At 36.8% G+C, this 15,583-nt stretch overlaps 1 protein-coding gene across 1 annotated transcript in view; it reads right to left on the reverse strand.

Annotated features, from left to right (window-relative positions):
• Positions 1–3,483: 3,483 nt before the first annotated feature.
• Positions 3,484–15,583, reverse strand: part of LOC124596107 (succinate dehydrogenase cytochrome b560 subunit, mitochondrial-like) — an 89,718-nt gene continuing 77,618 nt past the window's right edge. Inside the window, exons 5-6 of the mRNA XM_047135117.1 lie at positions 5,389–5,531; positions 3,484–3,805 (exon numbers count right to left, since the gene is read on the reverse strand). Coding sequence (XP_046991073.1) covers positions 3,701–3,805; positions 5,389–5,531 — 248 coding nt within the window. The 3' untranslated portion in view covers positions 3,484–3,700. The remainder of the gene's footprint in view (positions 3,806–5,388; positions 5,532–15,583) is intronic.

Raw genomic sequence — 15,583 nt, forward strand, 5'->3', positions numbered from 1 at the left:
GGACTCATCTATCAGCAAGAATTCTTTTTCTGGCTGTATGTAAACATACGACGATTGTTCAAAAAATTTTGGGACTTTGTCCACAAAATTTTTCTACGCTTGTCTTTTACTTATTGTTCATGGTCTCCTCTGAAATACTCTCCTCCACAAATGATATGCCATTTCCACTTCCAGAAGCAGTCTTGGTGCACCTCTTGCTGGAGAAGCACCACCTGCGAATTTTCATTTCTCATCTATCGTTGCATATCTTCATTTTTTCAATGGGGTTTCCAAGTATGGAAATGAAAAGAGTCTGCACGGGCCAGGTCTGGAGAGTACGGAGGATGAGGCAACACAGTGATTTCTTTTTTTGTGCAACAGTTATCCACCAACAGGGATGAATGTGCAGGTCTGATATCTTGGTGCAAAAGCCATGAATTGTCTTGCCACACATTATCTTGCAGGTGTCGCAACACGTCCCGATAGTACCATCGATTAACAGTTTGTCCCTGTGGCACAAATTCATGATGAAATAATCCTTTAAACTGAAAGAAAACTGTCAGCATGACTCTGACATTTGGCCTGACCAGACAAGCTTGTTTTAGTCTTGGAGAACCTTTCCCATTCCATTATGAAGATGTAACCTTGGTCTCAACATCATAATGGTAGATTCAATCTCATCATCAGTTATGATTCTCTTAAGGAACATCTCATTCTCATTCACGCGATCCAAAAGCTCTTCACAGATTATGAGGCAAAGGTCTTTCTGGTCTTGACTCATGAGCCCTGGGACAAACTTGGCAGCAACAAAATGCATTCTGAGATGCTGTGTCAGGATTTCATGAAGTGATCCAACTGAAATGTTACATTTTTCTGCTGATCCAACTGAAATGTTACATTTTCCTGCAATCTCTCGATCAGTCAGTCTTCACATGGCACACACAATTTTGTTGACATTCCTGATGTGAACATTGTTGAGATACATCGAAAGGCATCCTGAATGAGGACCATCTTTAACTTAAGTCCGGCCATTTTTTAACCATGTGAACCATTCATAACACCGAGTACAGCTTAAGCACTCATCATCGTAGGCTTCCTGCATCATTTGGTGTGTATCTGTAAAGGTTTTCTTGGGTTTCACGCAAAATTTAATGGAGATGCTTTGCTCCTCTAACTCTGCCATCTCGAAATTTGCAAACTGTGTGATACAACATTCTACTCAATACAGTACTGAACAATAACTAACAGACATACAACAATGAAACTTTCAGCATTTACATATTAAAAACAGGTGTGTGCAATGATGCCAACCGCATTTCGCTCCAACACACCACTGGTGCAAAATTACAAATGTTCCAGAATTTTTTAACAAACCTCATACTCTCCTTTCATATCTCATACTCTCCTTTCCTATCAGCAATCTCTCTCTGTAGTGTAAGTGCTCTGTACAAATAAAAATAAATTCTCTAATGTTTCCATACCTATCTTTAAGACATATTTATTTGATTCTAAAATATAAACAGTCTGGATGTAAAATGTCTCCATACTCAGTACACCCTTCCAATAATGCACTCATTTCCTCGGCATTTAAATGCTCTACTCTTTGTTGCTTCTGTAATTTCATCATTTCCCTTTCACTCTCTCCTGGCACCTTGCCTTCCACTCTCAACAGCATTATTTTTTCTTCTTGGCGACCTATTTCCTCGTCAGATTCTCGACTCACCTCAGACTCATAACCTCTCAGTTCCTCTTCTACTATCACGGGTATAGCTCACCCTTATCATCTTACAACTTTCTCCGCATAGTCTAACTTAACCTTATGCTCTGTTAGGAAGTCTCTACATATCAATCCATCATATGGAATGTATAGTCCTGAGCCATACATGAAGCTACTGTCCAGTTTTCCGACAGCACCTTCCACACTTCAACGTATCTGCACTATACCTCTACTGTACTTCACTGCTTAACTCGTTACACCTTTCAGCCTAAACCTTTCTGCTTCATTTACTCTAACTCTATGTTTAACTGAAATACTCATTCTCTTTAACAAACATGGGTGTGTTCCTGTGTCTATCAATAACTTTAAGTGCTTTCTTAACTCTATACACTATAATAACAGTCTATGAGGGTAACTGTGGGCTTGCTTACTACAACAATGCCCGACTGCGCAGTTTTGTCATCTTTTAGTTTCCCTGTGCTTTTGCCGGTTTTGTTGGCATCGGAGCTCTGCTGCACTTCCTCTGCTTTGGTGTCACCCTGCTTGTCACATCCGTAACAAAGTTTGTGAACTCTAACTGTCATCACCCTTACTCTCCCCCCTGTCTTATTCTTCCTACATTTTCTTGCAACATGCCCTCTCAAATCGCATGTAACACATTTTAAATCCTTAATTTATTTTGGGCCCTTTACCGTTTCTATTCCACGGTTAAACTTTACCCTCAGGACCAGTCCCCATTCTTTCATTGATAATATTGTATTTTCCTCTTGCAGTGCTAACTTCACTGCAGCTGTCAAACCAATTTCATCTCCTTGGATTCACACTATTGTCTGAATTCTAGCATTACTTAGGCCTTGAATAAAACAAGCTCATCTTAACGAGTCTACCAACACTACAGCACCTGCATTTTCTCCTGACTTGTAACTCGAATTACGGCTTCCCAGAAATCTCTTTGCATCTCACCAATTCTGCTTGCCCACAACAAGATCACTCACCTTTTCCTTGCTTTGCTTAGAATATTTTGCATGCATAGTAATCTATTTCATCTTTAACAAATTTCAATGATGCTTCGTATTCCTCTGGCTTAACTAATTAAAATGCTGTGTCATCAGTCTCAATAAACTCTCTAATGCCTTGTTTGTTACCCTTGAACACCCTGCTCCCAAGCTTTGTTACATTTTCCCCTTCGACACCCCCCCCCCCTTCACCAACTTATTGGCTGTATTTTTACACTATTGTTCAGCAGTTCTTCACAGGCTGACAGGCTAAGTGCAGGAGTAGACTGCTCCTCTCAATATGGTCACACATTGTGACCTAAGCCCTTCATTGGCTTTAGACGATCCGATGCTGGCCCCACAAGAAGGCTATCTCTGTTTCTCCCTTTCGTCCCACGCTCTCTCTTTAACCAGATGTGCTGTCTTCCTGTTATTTTTAATTGTGGTCCATGTCAACGGCTCCATTGTCAGAATACACAAGGCCCCTTTTGTGTGTTGATATCTTATAGCTCTCTGGCTCGTTATCACATGCAGCTGCCCATCTACCTGGCTTCCAGTGCTGTGTTTGTTCTTGGCATGTTACTGTCAGTCTTGGCTTGCCCCATAGGTGTAATGAAATTAAATTCTGACTGCTTTTACTTTGAAATTCAGTGACTGTGCTTCGCCCTTGGCTGTCCGCATAAAGTTCAATTTTACTTGTACTGGCTGTTTGGAAATAACAAATTTTCGGCCTAGCTATGAAAACAGAGAAAGACTTGTAAATTTTATTAGTGAATTATTTATTATCCTAAGCAATACCTGCCATTACATAATCATATACTACGGTTTCTTGAATTCACAAATATTTTAAAATAATATTGGAGTTAGAATCTGCAAAGCAGTTATGTACACAAAAGTGTTGCAGATTTACACACATTCTCCTCATAAATAAATGCTGCTGCATACTCTTTAAGCACACTACACCAAGCACTACTTCCAGTGTGATTGTTATGAGGAAAGACTTTTTATATTACAGTGACAGTAGCCATGCTGTCACAATTGTTGCTGCAATTAACATAGTATACCCTGTGTAATACACTTCCTTTATTGTCAGTGCCTTTCCTAAATCCCAAACCTAAAAAGAAAAAACAAAATTTAGATGATTTAATCATATGTGAAGGGAAAAGTTGATTATACAGGGTGAGTCAGGAGGAAAGGTATATGCTTTGAGGGGGTGATAGTATTAATGATTCTAAACAAAAAACTTCATATGGACGTATGCCCTATTCCGAATGTTTTCTGAGATAGGACACATTTAATATCACTTTTGTACATTTTTCTTGAATAACTCGAAAACCGCACCCTCCAGCGAAAACGTGTCACAGTAAAAAATTAAACTATATTAAATTTCCTACAAAAAAGGCACTATTCATTTTTATTACTAATGGTTTTTGCGAAGAGATTCAGAAGGATGTAGGTTGCAGTATGTACTGGGAGATGAAGCAGCTTGCACAGGATAAAGTAGCATGGAGAGCTGCATCAAACCAGTCTCAGGACTGAAGACCACAACAACAACAACGGTTTGTGCGAAGAGAGCACAATAATGTTGAAAAACTCGCTCGACGCGCATGCCCTGTAGCTTACATAGTTTTTGTGGGCCAATTTGAGGTAGCAAGTTGAGACAAACAGTTTGACAGGGGACATTTGTGGTCTATCAAGTCGGAAACTACCTCAAATTGGCCTACAAAAACTACATAAGCTACAGCGCATGCGCATGGAGCAAGTTTTTCAACATTCTCACGCTCTCTTTGCACAAACCATTAGCTCTAGAGAAAAAAATGAATAGGACCTTTTTTGTAGGAAATTTAATATAGTTTAATTTTGTACTGCATCACATTGTCTCTGGAGGATGCAGTTTTCGAGTTATTCAAGAAAAATGTACAAAAGTGATATTAAATGTGTTCTATCTGGAAAACCATTCGGAATATGGTATACATCCATATGAAGTATTTTGTTCAGAATCACTAATACTATCACCCCTCAAAGCATGTACCTTTCCTCCTGATTCACCCTGTATCTTGTGTGACAGAACATGGGTTGTAGTTCCACAACACATGGGAAAATTATTTTTTTTTTTTTGCTCCACTACATGTATCCCACAAGTTAACAATTGTCTTATTCATGGTTTTTAACCGTGTAAAGTACAAAAACTTGCACTACAAACAGTGTGCTAAGCTCCTGGAAAATTAATGAAGAGAATCTTACTGGGGGTTCTAGCAGGAACAATTTGCAACATACTGTATAAAATTTCATTTTGAGTAAAACAATCAGATGAAACAGAATCAATAAACTGTACACACTGAACAATGTTCCCTATATCTGGTATAAGGACTTGTTTTCACTATAACCACCATGTGACCTCACCATACAGTTCTCTCGATTTAATTTTATATTTGTGTACTCATATGATTCCAGAGAGAGGATGTGTCATCTAGTTTTCTTTCTGTTATTATTTGATTCTTATTCCTCAGATGCTTATTTTCTCTCAAACAACTATTATACTGCTTTAGTTGTACCTTTTGTTGCATAACTGGCTCATTTCTCCAAAATAAATTGTGTTGTTCATGAATAGATGCAGATTTATGTATGCTACCAATAATGTCAAAACCAATAGTAAAGTTTTATTACTTTATGATATAAATACATATAGTTACTTACCAAGTGACGGACACCATTGGATATATGATATGCCAGAGGAAATGCCATCATTGCTTTCATGGCTGTGATTACTGCTGGATTCAAATGCAGTTCTTGCATCCAAGTGATGAAATCAGTGAACTGGTAAGGTGATACAAGAGTACCTAAAAATATTTATAACCATTTCATCTGTTTCCAACAACAAATAATCAATGTATTTAAACAGAAAAAAACAGTGGGCAGATGTATTTCAAACCAAGGAAACAAATGAAAAGTACAATACTTTTCAAAGTATTTATTTACAATATTATTTCAGTACAGCAGTTCCAAAAGTAATAGAAAATGCAAAATTTTCCAAAATAAGCAGAGGTTCAAAAAGGAAATATGAGAACAAAGTGACACATTAAGGTAACAAACAATCTAAAAGCACTGAAAACCTTCTAAGTACAATGTAAGTAGCACAGACAGTTGAAAAGACAAGCAAAAGCCGCATGCGGATGGATATGTGTGTGTGTGCAAGTGTATACCCATCCTTTTTTCCCCCTAAGGTAAGTCTTTCTGCTCCCGGGATTGGAATGACTCTTACCCTCTCCCGTAAAACCCACATCCTTTTGTCTTTCCCTCTCCTTCCCTCTTTCCTGACGAAGCAGCCGTTGGTTGCAAAAGCTTGAATTTTGTGTGTATGTTTGTGTTTGTTTGTGTGTCTATCGACCTGCCAGCGCTTTCATTTGGTAACATTCCTCACTCACAAATAAAGAAAAGATGTTATGTGGACTTGTGTCCGGAAACGCTTAATTTCCATGTTAGAGCTCATTTTAGTTTCGTCAGTATGTACTGTACTTCCTCGATTCACCGTCAGTTGGCCCAATTGAAGGAAGGTAATGTTGACTTCAGTGCTTGTGTTGACATGCGACTCATTGCTCTACAGTACTAGCATCAAGCACACCAGTACATAGCATCAACAGTTTAGTGTTCATCACAAAAGTGGTTTTGCAGTCAGTGCAATGTTTACAAATCCGAAGTTGGCAGATGCCCATTTGATGTATGGATTAGTACGGGGCAATAGCCATGGCGCAGTACGTTTGTATCGAGACAGATTTCCAGAAAGAAGGTGTCCCGACAGGAAGACGTTTGAAGCAATTGATCGACGTCTTAGGGAGCACGGAACATTCCAGCCTATGACTCACGACTGGGGAAGACCTAGAACGACAAGGACACCTGCAATGGACGAGGCAATTCTTCATGCAGTTGACAATAACCCTAATGTCAGCGTCAGAGAAGTTGCTGCTGTACAAGGTAACGTTGACCACGCCACTGTATGGAGAGTGCTACGGGAGAACCAGTTGTTTCCATACCACGTACAGCGTGTGCAGGCACTATCAGCAGCTGATTGGCCTCCACGAGTACACTTCTACAAAAGGTTCATCCAACAATGTGTCAATCCTCATTTCAGTGCAAATGTTCCATGATTAATGTGATTTGAAGAGAGTAATAAAATGAGCTCTAACATGGAAAGTAAGCGTTTCCGGACACATGTCCACATAACATATTTTCTTTCTTTGTGTGTGAGGAATGTTTCCTGAAAGTTCGGCCGTACCTTTTTGTAACACCCTGTATATATATATGAACATAATTGCAACACACACAACACTAAACATTGCTCGTGTTGGACAGCATGCTTCTGGACAGATGCTGTCAATTTGCATGTTTCCGATTGCATAGTTAAACTGAGTTTTCATAGACTTAGATTTATTTTCATTTTGATTTAATTATATCATGAGACACTGAAGTGGAATTGAGCTGTCATTTCTCAATATTCAAACCAATCATAAGAATCCTGACTGGCTGTGTGAACACACTTTTATTGGCACCAAGAACATAGATGTCTACGAACTTAAAACTATTGTTCAGTATAACATTCAACGTGAGGCAGTCTCATAAAAGTCTGTCGACAGTTTTTTGGAAGCAATTAACTACCCAATAGAATTTTTGAATTCACTTGACCTGCCAGGGATGCTACTGCATGTACTGTTACTCAAAACTGTCACATCCCAAAATATCAACCAGCCAAAGTTTTGCAATGGCACATTGCTGCAGTAAAAAATTTAATGAGAAACATCGTAGAAGTAATACTCTTAACAAGACTATTCAAAGGTGAAGATGTCCTCATTTCTCACTTTCACATGATTCCAATGGATATGCCACTTCAATTTAGCAGACTGCAATTCCACAATTGAATGGCATTTGCAGTCACCATCAACAAAACTCATGACCAATCTTTCGAATTGTGTGGTTTAGATCTAGACACAGATTACTTCTCGCTCAAACAATCGCATATTCTAGAGTCAGCAAAGAAGATAATCTCTTTTGCATAGACAACAAAACAGCAAAAAATACTGTGAAATTAAACATACCAGGAATGTATGCTTTCTCTTTCTTTTCTTTTCCATTTTACTGCACTAGGCCACAGCAATGCATGGCTGGGTACAATTAGTTACATATAAAATAAAAACAGCCAGGAACTTCAATGTAGATTCTCTGAAAGAGGGTTATAGGAAAAATGACCTTGAAGTATTACTCGGTTCTTTCAATTTGACACCCATTATTGATTTTCCTACTCGGGTGGTAAAGGATAGCAGCTCACTGATAGATAACTTCTTTATAGACCAAGATAAGTTTAACCAGATAAATGCTCAGCCTGTTGAGAATGGTCTTTCTGATCATGGTGCACAGCTAGTTACAATATAAGACATAGCTCCATTCAGCAATACTAAACAGTCCTCCAAAGTAGTACGCTCAGTCAACGATTTAACAATTGCAAATTTCAGGGAAAGCCTACAGCAGTTAGACTGGGATGAGGTGTACCGTGAACCTGATGCCAATTTAAAATATAATTTATTTCATGACATTTTTGTAAATGCATTTGAAAACTACTTCCCCAAGAAAATAGTTAAATATTCTCGTAAGAAACCTTGTAACAAACCATGGCTTACTAAGGGTATAAAAATATCTTGTAACCGGAAAAGGGAAATGTATCTGACAGCAAAAAAGAGTAGTGACCCAGAAACTATCAAACATTATAAAAACTACTGTGTTATATTAAGAAAAGTTATTAAAAAATCCAGAAGTATGTGTATCATGTCTGAAATCAGCAACTCTGATAATAAAATTAAAACAATTTGGAATATTATTAAAACAGAAACAGGTCAACCAAGAGCACAGGAAGACAGTATTACCATCAAATTGAATGAAAACTTTACGAACAAAAAGTCAGAAGTTGAAAATATTTTTAATAATCATTTTCTAAATGTTGTGGATATAGTAGGATCCAGGTGTTCATTAGAAGATGCTAGGCAGTTAATGGAAGAGGCCATACCTATGCAATTTGATACAATTGAAATCTCACCCACTTCTCCCTCTAAAATTAGGAAAATAATAAACTTGCTTAAAAGCAAAAACTCACATGGAATTGATGGCATTTCCAGCAAAATACTAAAAGCTTGTTCTCAACAGATAAGTAAGATTCTCAGCCACCTGTGTAATAGCTCTCTGGAACAGGGCATTTTCCCTGATAGACTGAAATATTCTATTGTTATACCTTTGCATAAAAAAGGGGAGAGATCTGATCTCAACAATTACTGTCCAATCTCCCTTCTAACAGCTTTATCCAAAATTTTTGAGAAAGTAATGTATTCAAGAGTAGCTTCACATATCTGTAAAAATGTCAGTTTGGTTTCCAGAAAATGCCATATATGCTTTCACCAATCAAATTTTGAATGATCTGAATAACCGAACACCACCCATTGGGATTTTTTGTGATCTCTCAAAGGCTTTTGATTGTGTAAATCATGAAATTCTGCTAGACAAGCTCAAGTATTGTGGCATGAGTGGGACAGTGCACAAATGGTTTAATTCGTACCTAACTGGAAGAGTGCAGAAAGTTGAAATAAGTAGTTCTCACAATATGCAAAGATCAGCACATTCCTCAAACTGGGGAACTATCAAGAATGGGGTTCCACAAGGGTCAGTCTTGGGTCCTTTGTTGTTCTTAATATATATTAATGACTTGCCATTCTATATTCATGAAGAGGCAAAGTTAGTTCTCTTTGCTGATGATACAAGTACAGTAATCACACCTGACAAACAAAAATTAACTGATGAAATTGTCAATACTGTCTTTCAGAAAATTACTAAGTGGTTCCTTGTAAATGGACTCTCACTGAATTTTGATAAGACACAGTACATACAGTTCCGTACAGTGAATGGCATGATGCCATTAATAAATATAGAACTTAATCAGAAGCATATAGCTAAGGTAGAATATTCCAAATTTTTAGGTGTGTCCATTGATGAGGGATTAAATTGGAAGAAAAACATTGATGATCTGCTGAAACGTTTGAGCTCAGCTACTTATGCAATAAGGGTCATTGCAAATTTTGGTGATAAACATCTTAGTAAATTAGCTTACTATGCCTATTTTCACTCATTGCTTTCATATGGCATCATATTTTGGGGTAATTCATCACTAAGGAATAAAGTATTTATTGCACAAAAGCGTGTAATCAGAATAATAGCTGGAGTCCACCCAAGATCATCCTGCAGACATTTATTTAAGGATCTAGGGATATTCACAGTAGCTTCTCAGTATATATACTCTCTTATGAAATTTGTTATCAACAACCAAACCCAATTCAAAAGTAATAGCAGTGTGCATAACTACAATACTAGGAGAAAGGATGATCTTCACTATTCAAGATTAAATCTAACTTTGGCACAGAAAGGGGTGAATTATACTGGCACTAAAGTCTTTGGTCACTTACCAAATAGTATCAAAAGTCTGACAAATAACTAATAAGTATTTAAGAAGAAATTAAAAGAATTTCTGAATGACAACTCCCTACTCCATTGAGGAATTTTTAGATGTAAATTAAGAAAAAAAATAAAAAAATAAAAGAAATAAAAAACACAAAAAAATAAAAAAGTTGTTATATTAACTTAAGTAGGTTGTTAAATTAACTTAATTACGTCATGTATTGGAAAATTTGACTCATTCCACATCATTACGAAATATCGTATTCATGATCCATGGAACTAGTATTAATCTAATCTAATCTAATCTAAACAACATAAAATACACACAAACAGCAGACAAAATAAAAAATATGAAAGTGAATATCAAAATCATTGCAGATAAAACAGACATTGCCAACATTATGAATATTAACTACGTAGATTACAACATAAGTCTAGAGATAGCATCTTCAACTACTAATGGAAAGATCCCATGTTCAGTTCCAACCATTGGTTACCTTTTCAATTTAAAAAATCATCAGCAGTGACAGCCAAAGACTTCTCTCTGCCAATGAACTCATCAAAGAAGACAGATTCATACAGCTCCAGAGTATCCTTGTGCTCTTGGGGTGGAGAACTGCCCTTCAAGCAGAAGAAATAGAAATTATCAATGGCTTGAGGATGCAGAATGCAATGGAAATTGCTGCACTGGACATACATAATGTGCATCCACAGGAAATGTTGCATGTAACTGAAAAAATGTCATGATTATCTCTCCCAGATTCAGGTCTCTAGGAGTGTACTGCCAAGGGTGGAGTGGTCTTGAAAACAAGATTGAAAAAACCAATGAAAAGGTAATATTTTGCAAACAGGAGCATGGAATGTAAGAAATTTAAATGTGGCAGGGAAGCTAGAAAACCTGAAATTTGTGATAATATATACCACAGTAGGTATTTCAGTTGAAAGGGAGTCCCTAAAAAGCGCAATCACAGAAGGTGTGTTGACGGACATGGGTCCTAGGAAAACAACTGCAAAAATCCTGTGGTAACAGCAGAAATACTTCACTGATTTAGGAAACAAGAGAATACAAAAATGCTCTGCAAATGGAAGGAATACAGTCATACAAGTCTCTTAGCTACGATGTCAGTAGCAAGTGCAGGGAAGCTAAAGCAAAACAGCTGAAAAAACATGAAGAAATCAAAAAGTAAATGGTCTTCAAAAGAAAAGTTTTGGCACACAGAAAAGTTGAACTAATGTTGTTAGTTACTACAGAAGACAATCCACAGTTTAACACTGAGGAGAGAGCGTATACATGAAAAAGAGTGCAACAAGGCTGTTTATAAGGTGGAGACATTGTCTGCTGATGTGACAGAAGAAGAAATGAGTGTTGATTTGGATGACATAGGGGATCAAGTGGTAGTTAGAGCTTTGGAAGGCTTGCAATCAAACAATGTAGCAGTGACAGACAAACACTCCTTTGAAATTTCAAGCTTCATTGGGGTGTCGGGGAGTAGCAATAAAATGATTCTCCAGTTCAATATGAAGAATCTATGAGAGTGCAGACATACCACTGAACTCTCAGAATACTATCGATACTATCCCACAGATAGAATAGGCAGATAAATATGAGACCCAGTACTCAATCAACTTAACAACTTACGCTTTGCTCACCAGAATAATAAATAGGTAAGAGGAAAAGAAAGCTGATTCTCTGTTAGATGATGAGCAGTTTGGCTTTGGGAAAGCTAAAGGCACCAGAGAGGCAGTTTTGACATATACAGTACTTACAAGAACCAAGAGGGAACAAAAGACTGGAACATTAAAGAAATAAGTCCTTAGATTAAAATGATGTAAATCTTTCCCTTCTACTGTTCAACCTGTAACACAAAGACACAATGACGGAAATAAAAGAAAGATTCAGGGGTGTAAATTTCTTGACAAAAGGATATCATTGGCAAGATTTGATGATCACTTTGCTATCTTTAAGTCAGAGTGAGAAAAAATTACAGGACATGCTGAATGGAATCAACAGACTAATGATCACAAAATAGGGACTGACAGAAAAACCAAAGAAAGGCGAAAGCAATGATGGTGAGTGGAAATGAGATCAGCGATAAACTGAGCAGCAAAACTGGGGACCACATAGTATACAAAGCTGGAAAATCCTGGTAATTCTGGGGCAAAATGAAGCATTACAGATGAAGCAACAAGGACAAAACAGCAGACTGGAACATGCAAAGAGGGCATTCCTCACTAAAAAACTCTACTATTACATTAGATTAGATTAGATTTACTTTCATTTCAATTGATCCCTAGTGAGGGGGTCCTCCAGGATGTAGAACATGTCAGAAAAACAACAATACATGACAAATATTTACAACTAAAACAAATAAGCTAATATACCATTCCACAGGTCCCAAGTGGAATGATCGTCATTTTTTAATGAACACTATATGAAAGAGTCATTTTACAAATACTAATGCACTGAATCTAAAATAAAAAAGTTTTTTTATTTATTTATAAGGTAATAAACGTGCAATACAACTACTATAATACTTATTTACACACACACACACACACACACACACACACACACACACACACACACACATATTTACAATGAACACATTACTGCACAGAAATTGTGCAGAAGTTATAATAACACACACACAAATCAGTTAGTTCTACTGAGAAATTCATCAATGGAGTAGAAGTAGTTGGCCACCAATAAATCCTTTAGGCTTCTCTTAAACTGAATTTCATTGGTTGTTAAGCTTTTTATGACTGCTGGCAAGTTATTGAAAATGTGTGTTCCTGAATAATGCACACCTTTTTGTACAAGACTAAGTGAGTTTAAATCCTTGTGAAGATAACTCTTATTTCTAGTATTGATTCCATGAATTGAGCTGTTGGTTTGAAAAAGTGATATATTTTTAATGGCAAATTTCATTAAGGAATAAATATATTGGGAAACAGTGGTTAGTATCCCTAGTTCCCTAAACAGGTTTCTGCAGGATGTTCTTGAGTTCGCACCGCATAAACTCTTACTGCACATTTTTGTGCCCAGAAAACTTTAGCTTGGCTTGATGAATTACCCCAAAAAATAATCCCATATGACATTATGGAATGAAAGTAAGCATAGTATGCCAGCTTTTTCATTTTTATATCCCCTATGTCTGACACAACAAGCATTGCAAATAGAGGTTTGTTAAGAAGCTTCAGCAGTTCTTTGGTGTGCTCCTCCCAGCTGAATTTATTATCAAGCTGTAATCCCAAGAATTTAACACTGTCCACTTCTTCTATCTGCTTGTCATCGTACATTAGGCCTATACTCGTGGGTCACCCCTTACAAGTTCTGAACTGCATGTAGTGTGTTTTTTCAAAGCTTAGTGACAAAGAATTGGCTAGGAACCAGTGATTAATGTCCACAAATATTTTATTAGCTGATCTTTCTAAGACTACACTTGATTTGCTATTTCTTGCAATGTTTGTATCATCGGCAAACAAAACGAACTTGGCATCTGGTAATGTTACGGATGAAAGGTCATTGATACACACAAGAAAAGGTAAGGTCTCCAAGATGGAACCTTGTGGGACCCCACATGTAATTAGTTCCCAGTTGGATGATGCCTGATAGCTTGATACATGTCTCTTTCCTAATAACACACTTTGTTTCCTGCCAGAGATATAAAATTTGAACCATTTTGCAGCATTTCCTGTTACACTATAATATTCTAATTTACTTAAAAGGATATTGTGATTTACACAGTCAAATGCCTTTGACAGATCACAAAATATACCAGTTGCCTGCAATTTTTTGTCTAATGAATTAAGCACATTTTCACTGTAAGTGTAGATAGCCTTCTCAATATCAGAACCCTTTAGAAATCCAAACTGTGACTTTGACAGTATGTTATTTGAGATAAGATGGCTATAAAGCCGATTGTACATTACTTTTTCTAAAATTTTTGAGAATGCTGGCAACAGTGAAATTGGACGGAAATTTGATGCTATTTCTTTATCTCCCTTCTTAAACAGTGGCTTAACTTCAGCATATTTCAACCATTCAGGAAATATTCCACTGATAAACGACTGGTACACAGATAGCTTAATATGTTACTTAGCTCAGAATCACATTCTTTAATTAACTTTGTTGATATTTCATCATACCCACTAGATGTTTTTGATTTTAAAGATTTTATGATGGACATTATTTCTGCTGGGGTAGTGAGGGTCAAATTCATATTATAGAAGTTACTTGAAATGTCTGGTCTGAGGTATTCCATAGCAGCATCTACTGAACCTGACAACCCCATCTTTTCAGTAACAGTTATAAAATATTTGTTAAAAAGTTCTTCAACACTATCTGTCACCAATGTATCATTTACTCTTAATGCTATTTGTTCCTCTTCATGTCTGGTTCTACCGGTCTCCTCCTTCACTATATCCCATACTGTCTTTATTTTGCTATCTGATATGACTATCTATTCCTTGTAATATATTTGCTTTGATGTCCATATTACAGTCTTTAATATTTTGCAATATTTCTTGTAATGTGCTATAGCATCAACATCAGAATTGTTTCAGATTGACAGATACAGTTTTCTTTTTGTTTTACAGGATACCCCTATTCCTTGAGGAATCCATGGCTTGTTTGTGGATTTTGCTCTAACCTTGGTAAGTTTTGGGGGAAAACAGTGTTCGAATAAGGTAATCACTTTATTAGCAAAAGTGTTATATTTTTCATTCATGCCATGAACACTGTAAACATCAGTCCAGTGAATGTCTCTGAGGAGTGTCCTAAAATAATCAATTTTTGGCTTATTGATTACCCTCTTGAGCTCAGATTTAACAGATTTTATATCCTATTCAGTATTAACATTTAACAGAAGGAACTGCATGTCATGGTCTGAGAGGCCATTGACTATTGGTTTTGTAATATAATTTTGTTCATTGGACTTTTCTATAAAGATATTATCAATGGCTGTTTGTGAGCAATCGGCTACCCTAGTGGGGAACTTTACATTACACAACATGAGCCTTAGTTTAAGCAAGTAATTTATGAGATAAAGAAGAAATTTCTGCTAACGTATATTTGAAGTAAAAAGTATATGGAAATGAATCACAGCTGTGGGTATAGTGACGTGACTATGGAAACTGAGAACAGTCAATCACTGTAACCTGATGATTTACAGCATGTTACATACTGTAGGTTGACAAAGACCTTACAGGTGAGATAGAAAAGAAAATGTCACATTGTCAAATTCTTCACATCTTCCTCAAGAAGTTGCAGAAAGATTTAAGACCTCACAACTCTGTTCCACTCAAGTTTTACAGTCTCCCAAAAATCCACAAGCAACAACCAACTGTAAGTAATATCAGAGCACAGACGTATGACTTACCTAAACATCTAACTTTACTGTTA

The sequence above is a fragment of the Schistocerca americana genome, chromosome 2 (genome assembly GCF_021461395.2).
Source record: "Schistocerca americana isolate TAMUIC-IGC-003095 chromosome 2, iqSchAmer2.1, whole genome shotgun sequence".
Classification (NCBI taxonomy): domain Eukaryota; kingdom Metazoa; phylum Arthropoda; class Insecta; order Orthoptera; family Acrididae; genus Schistocerca; species Schistocerca americana.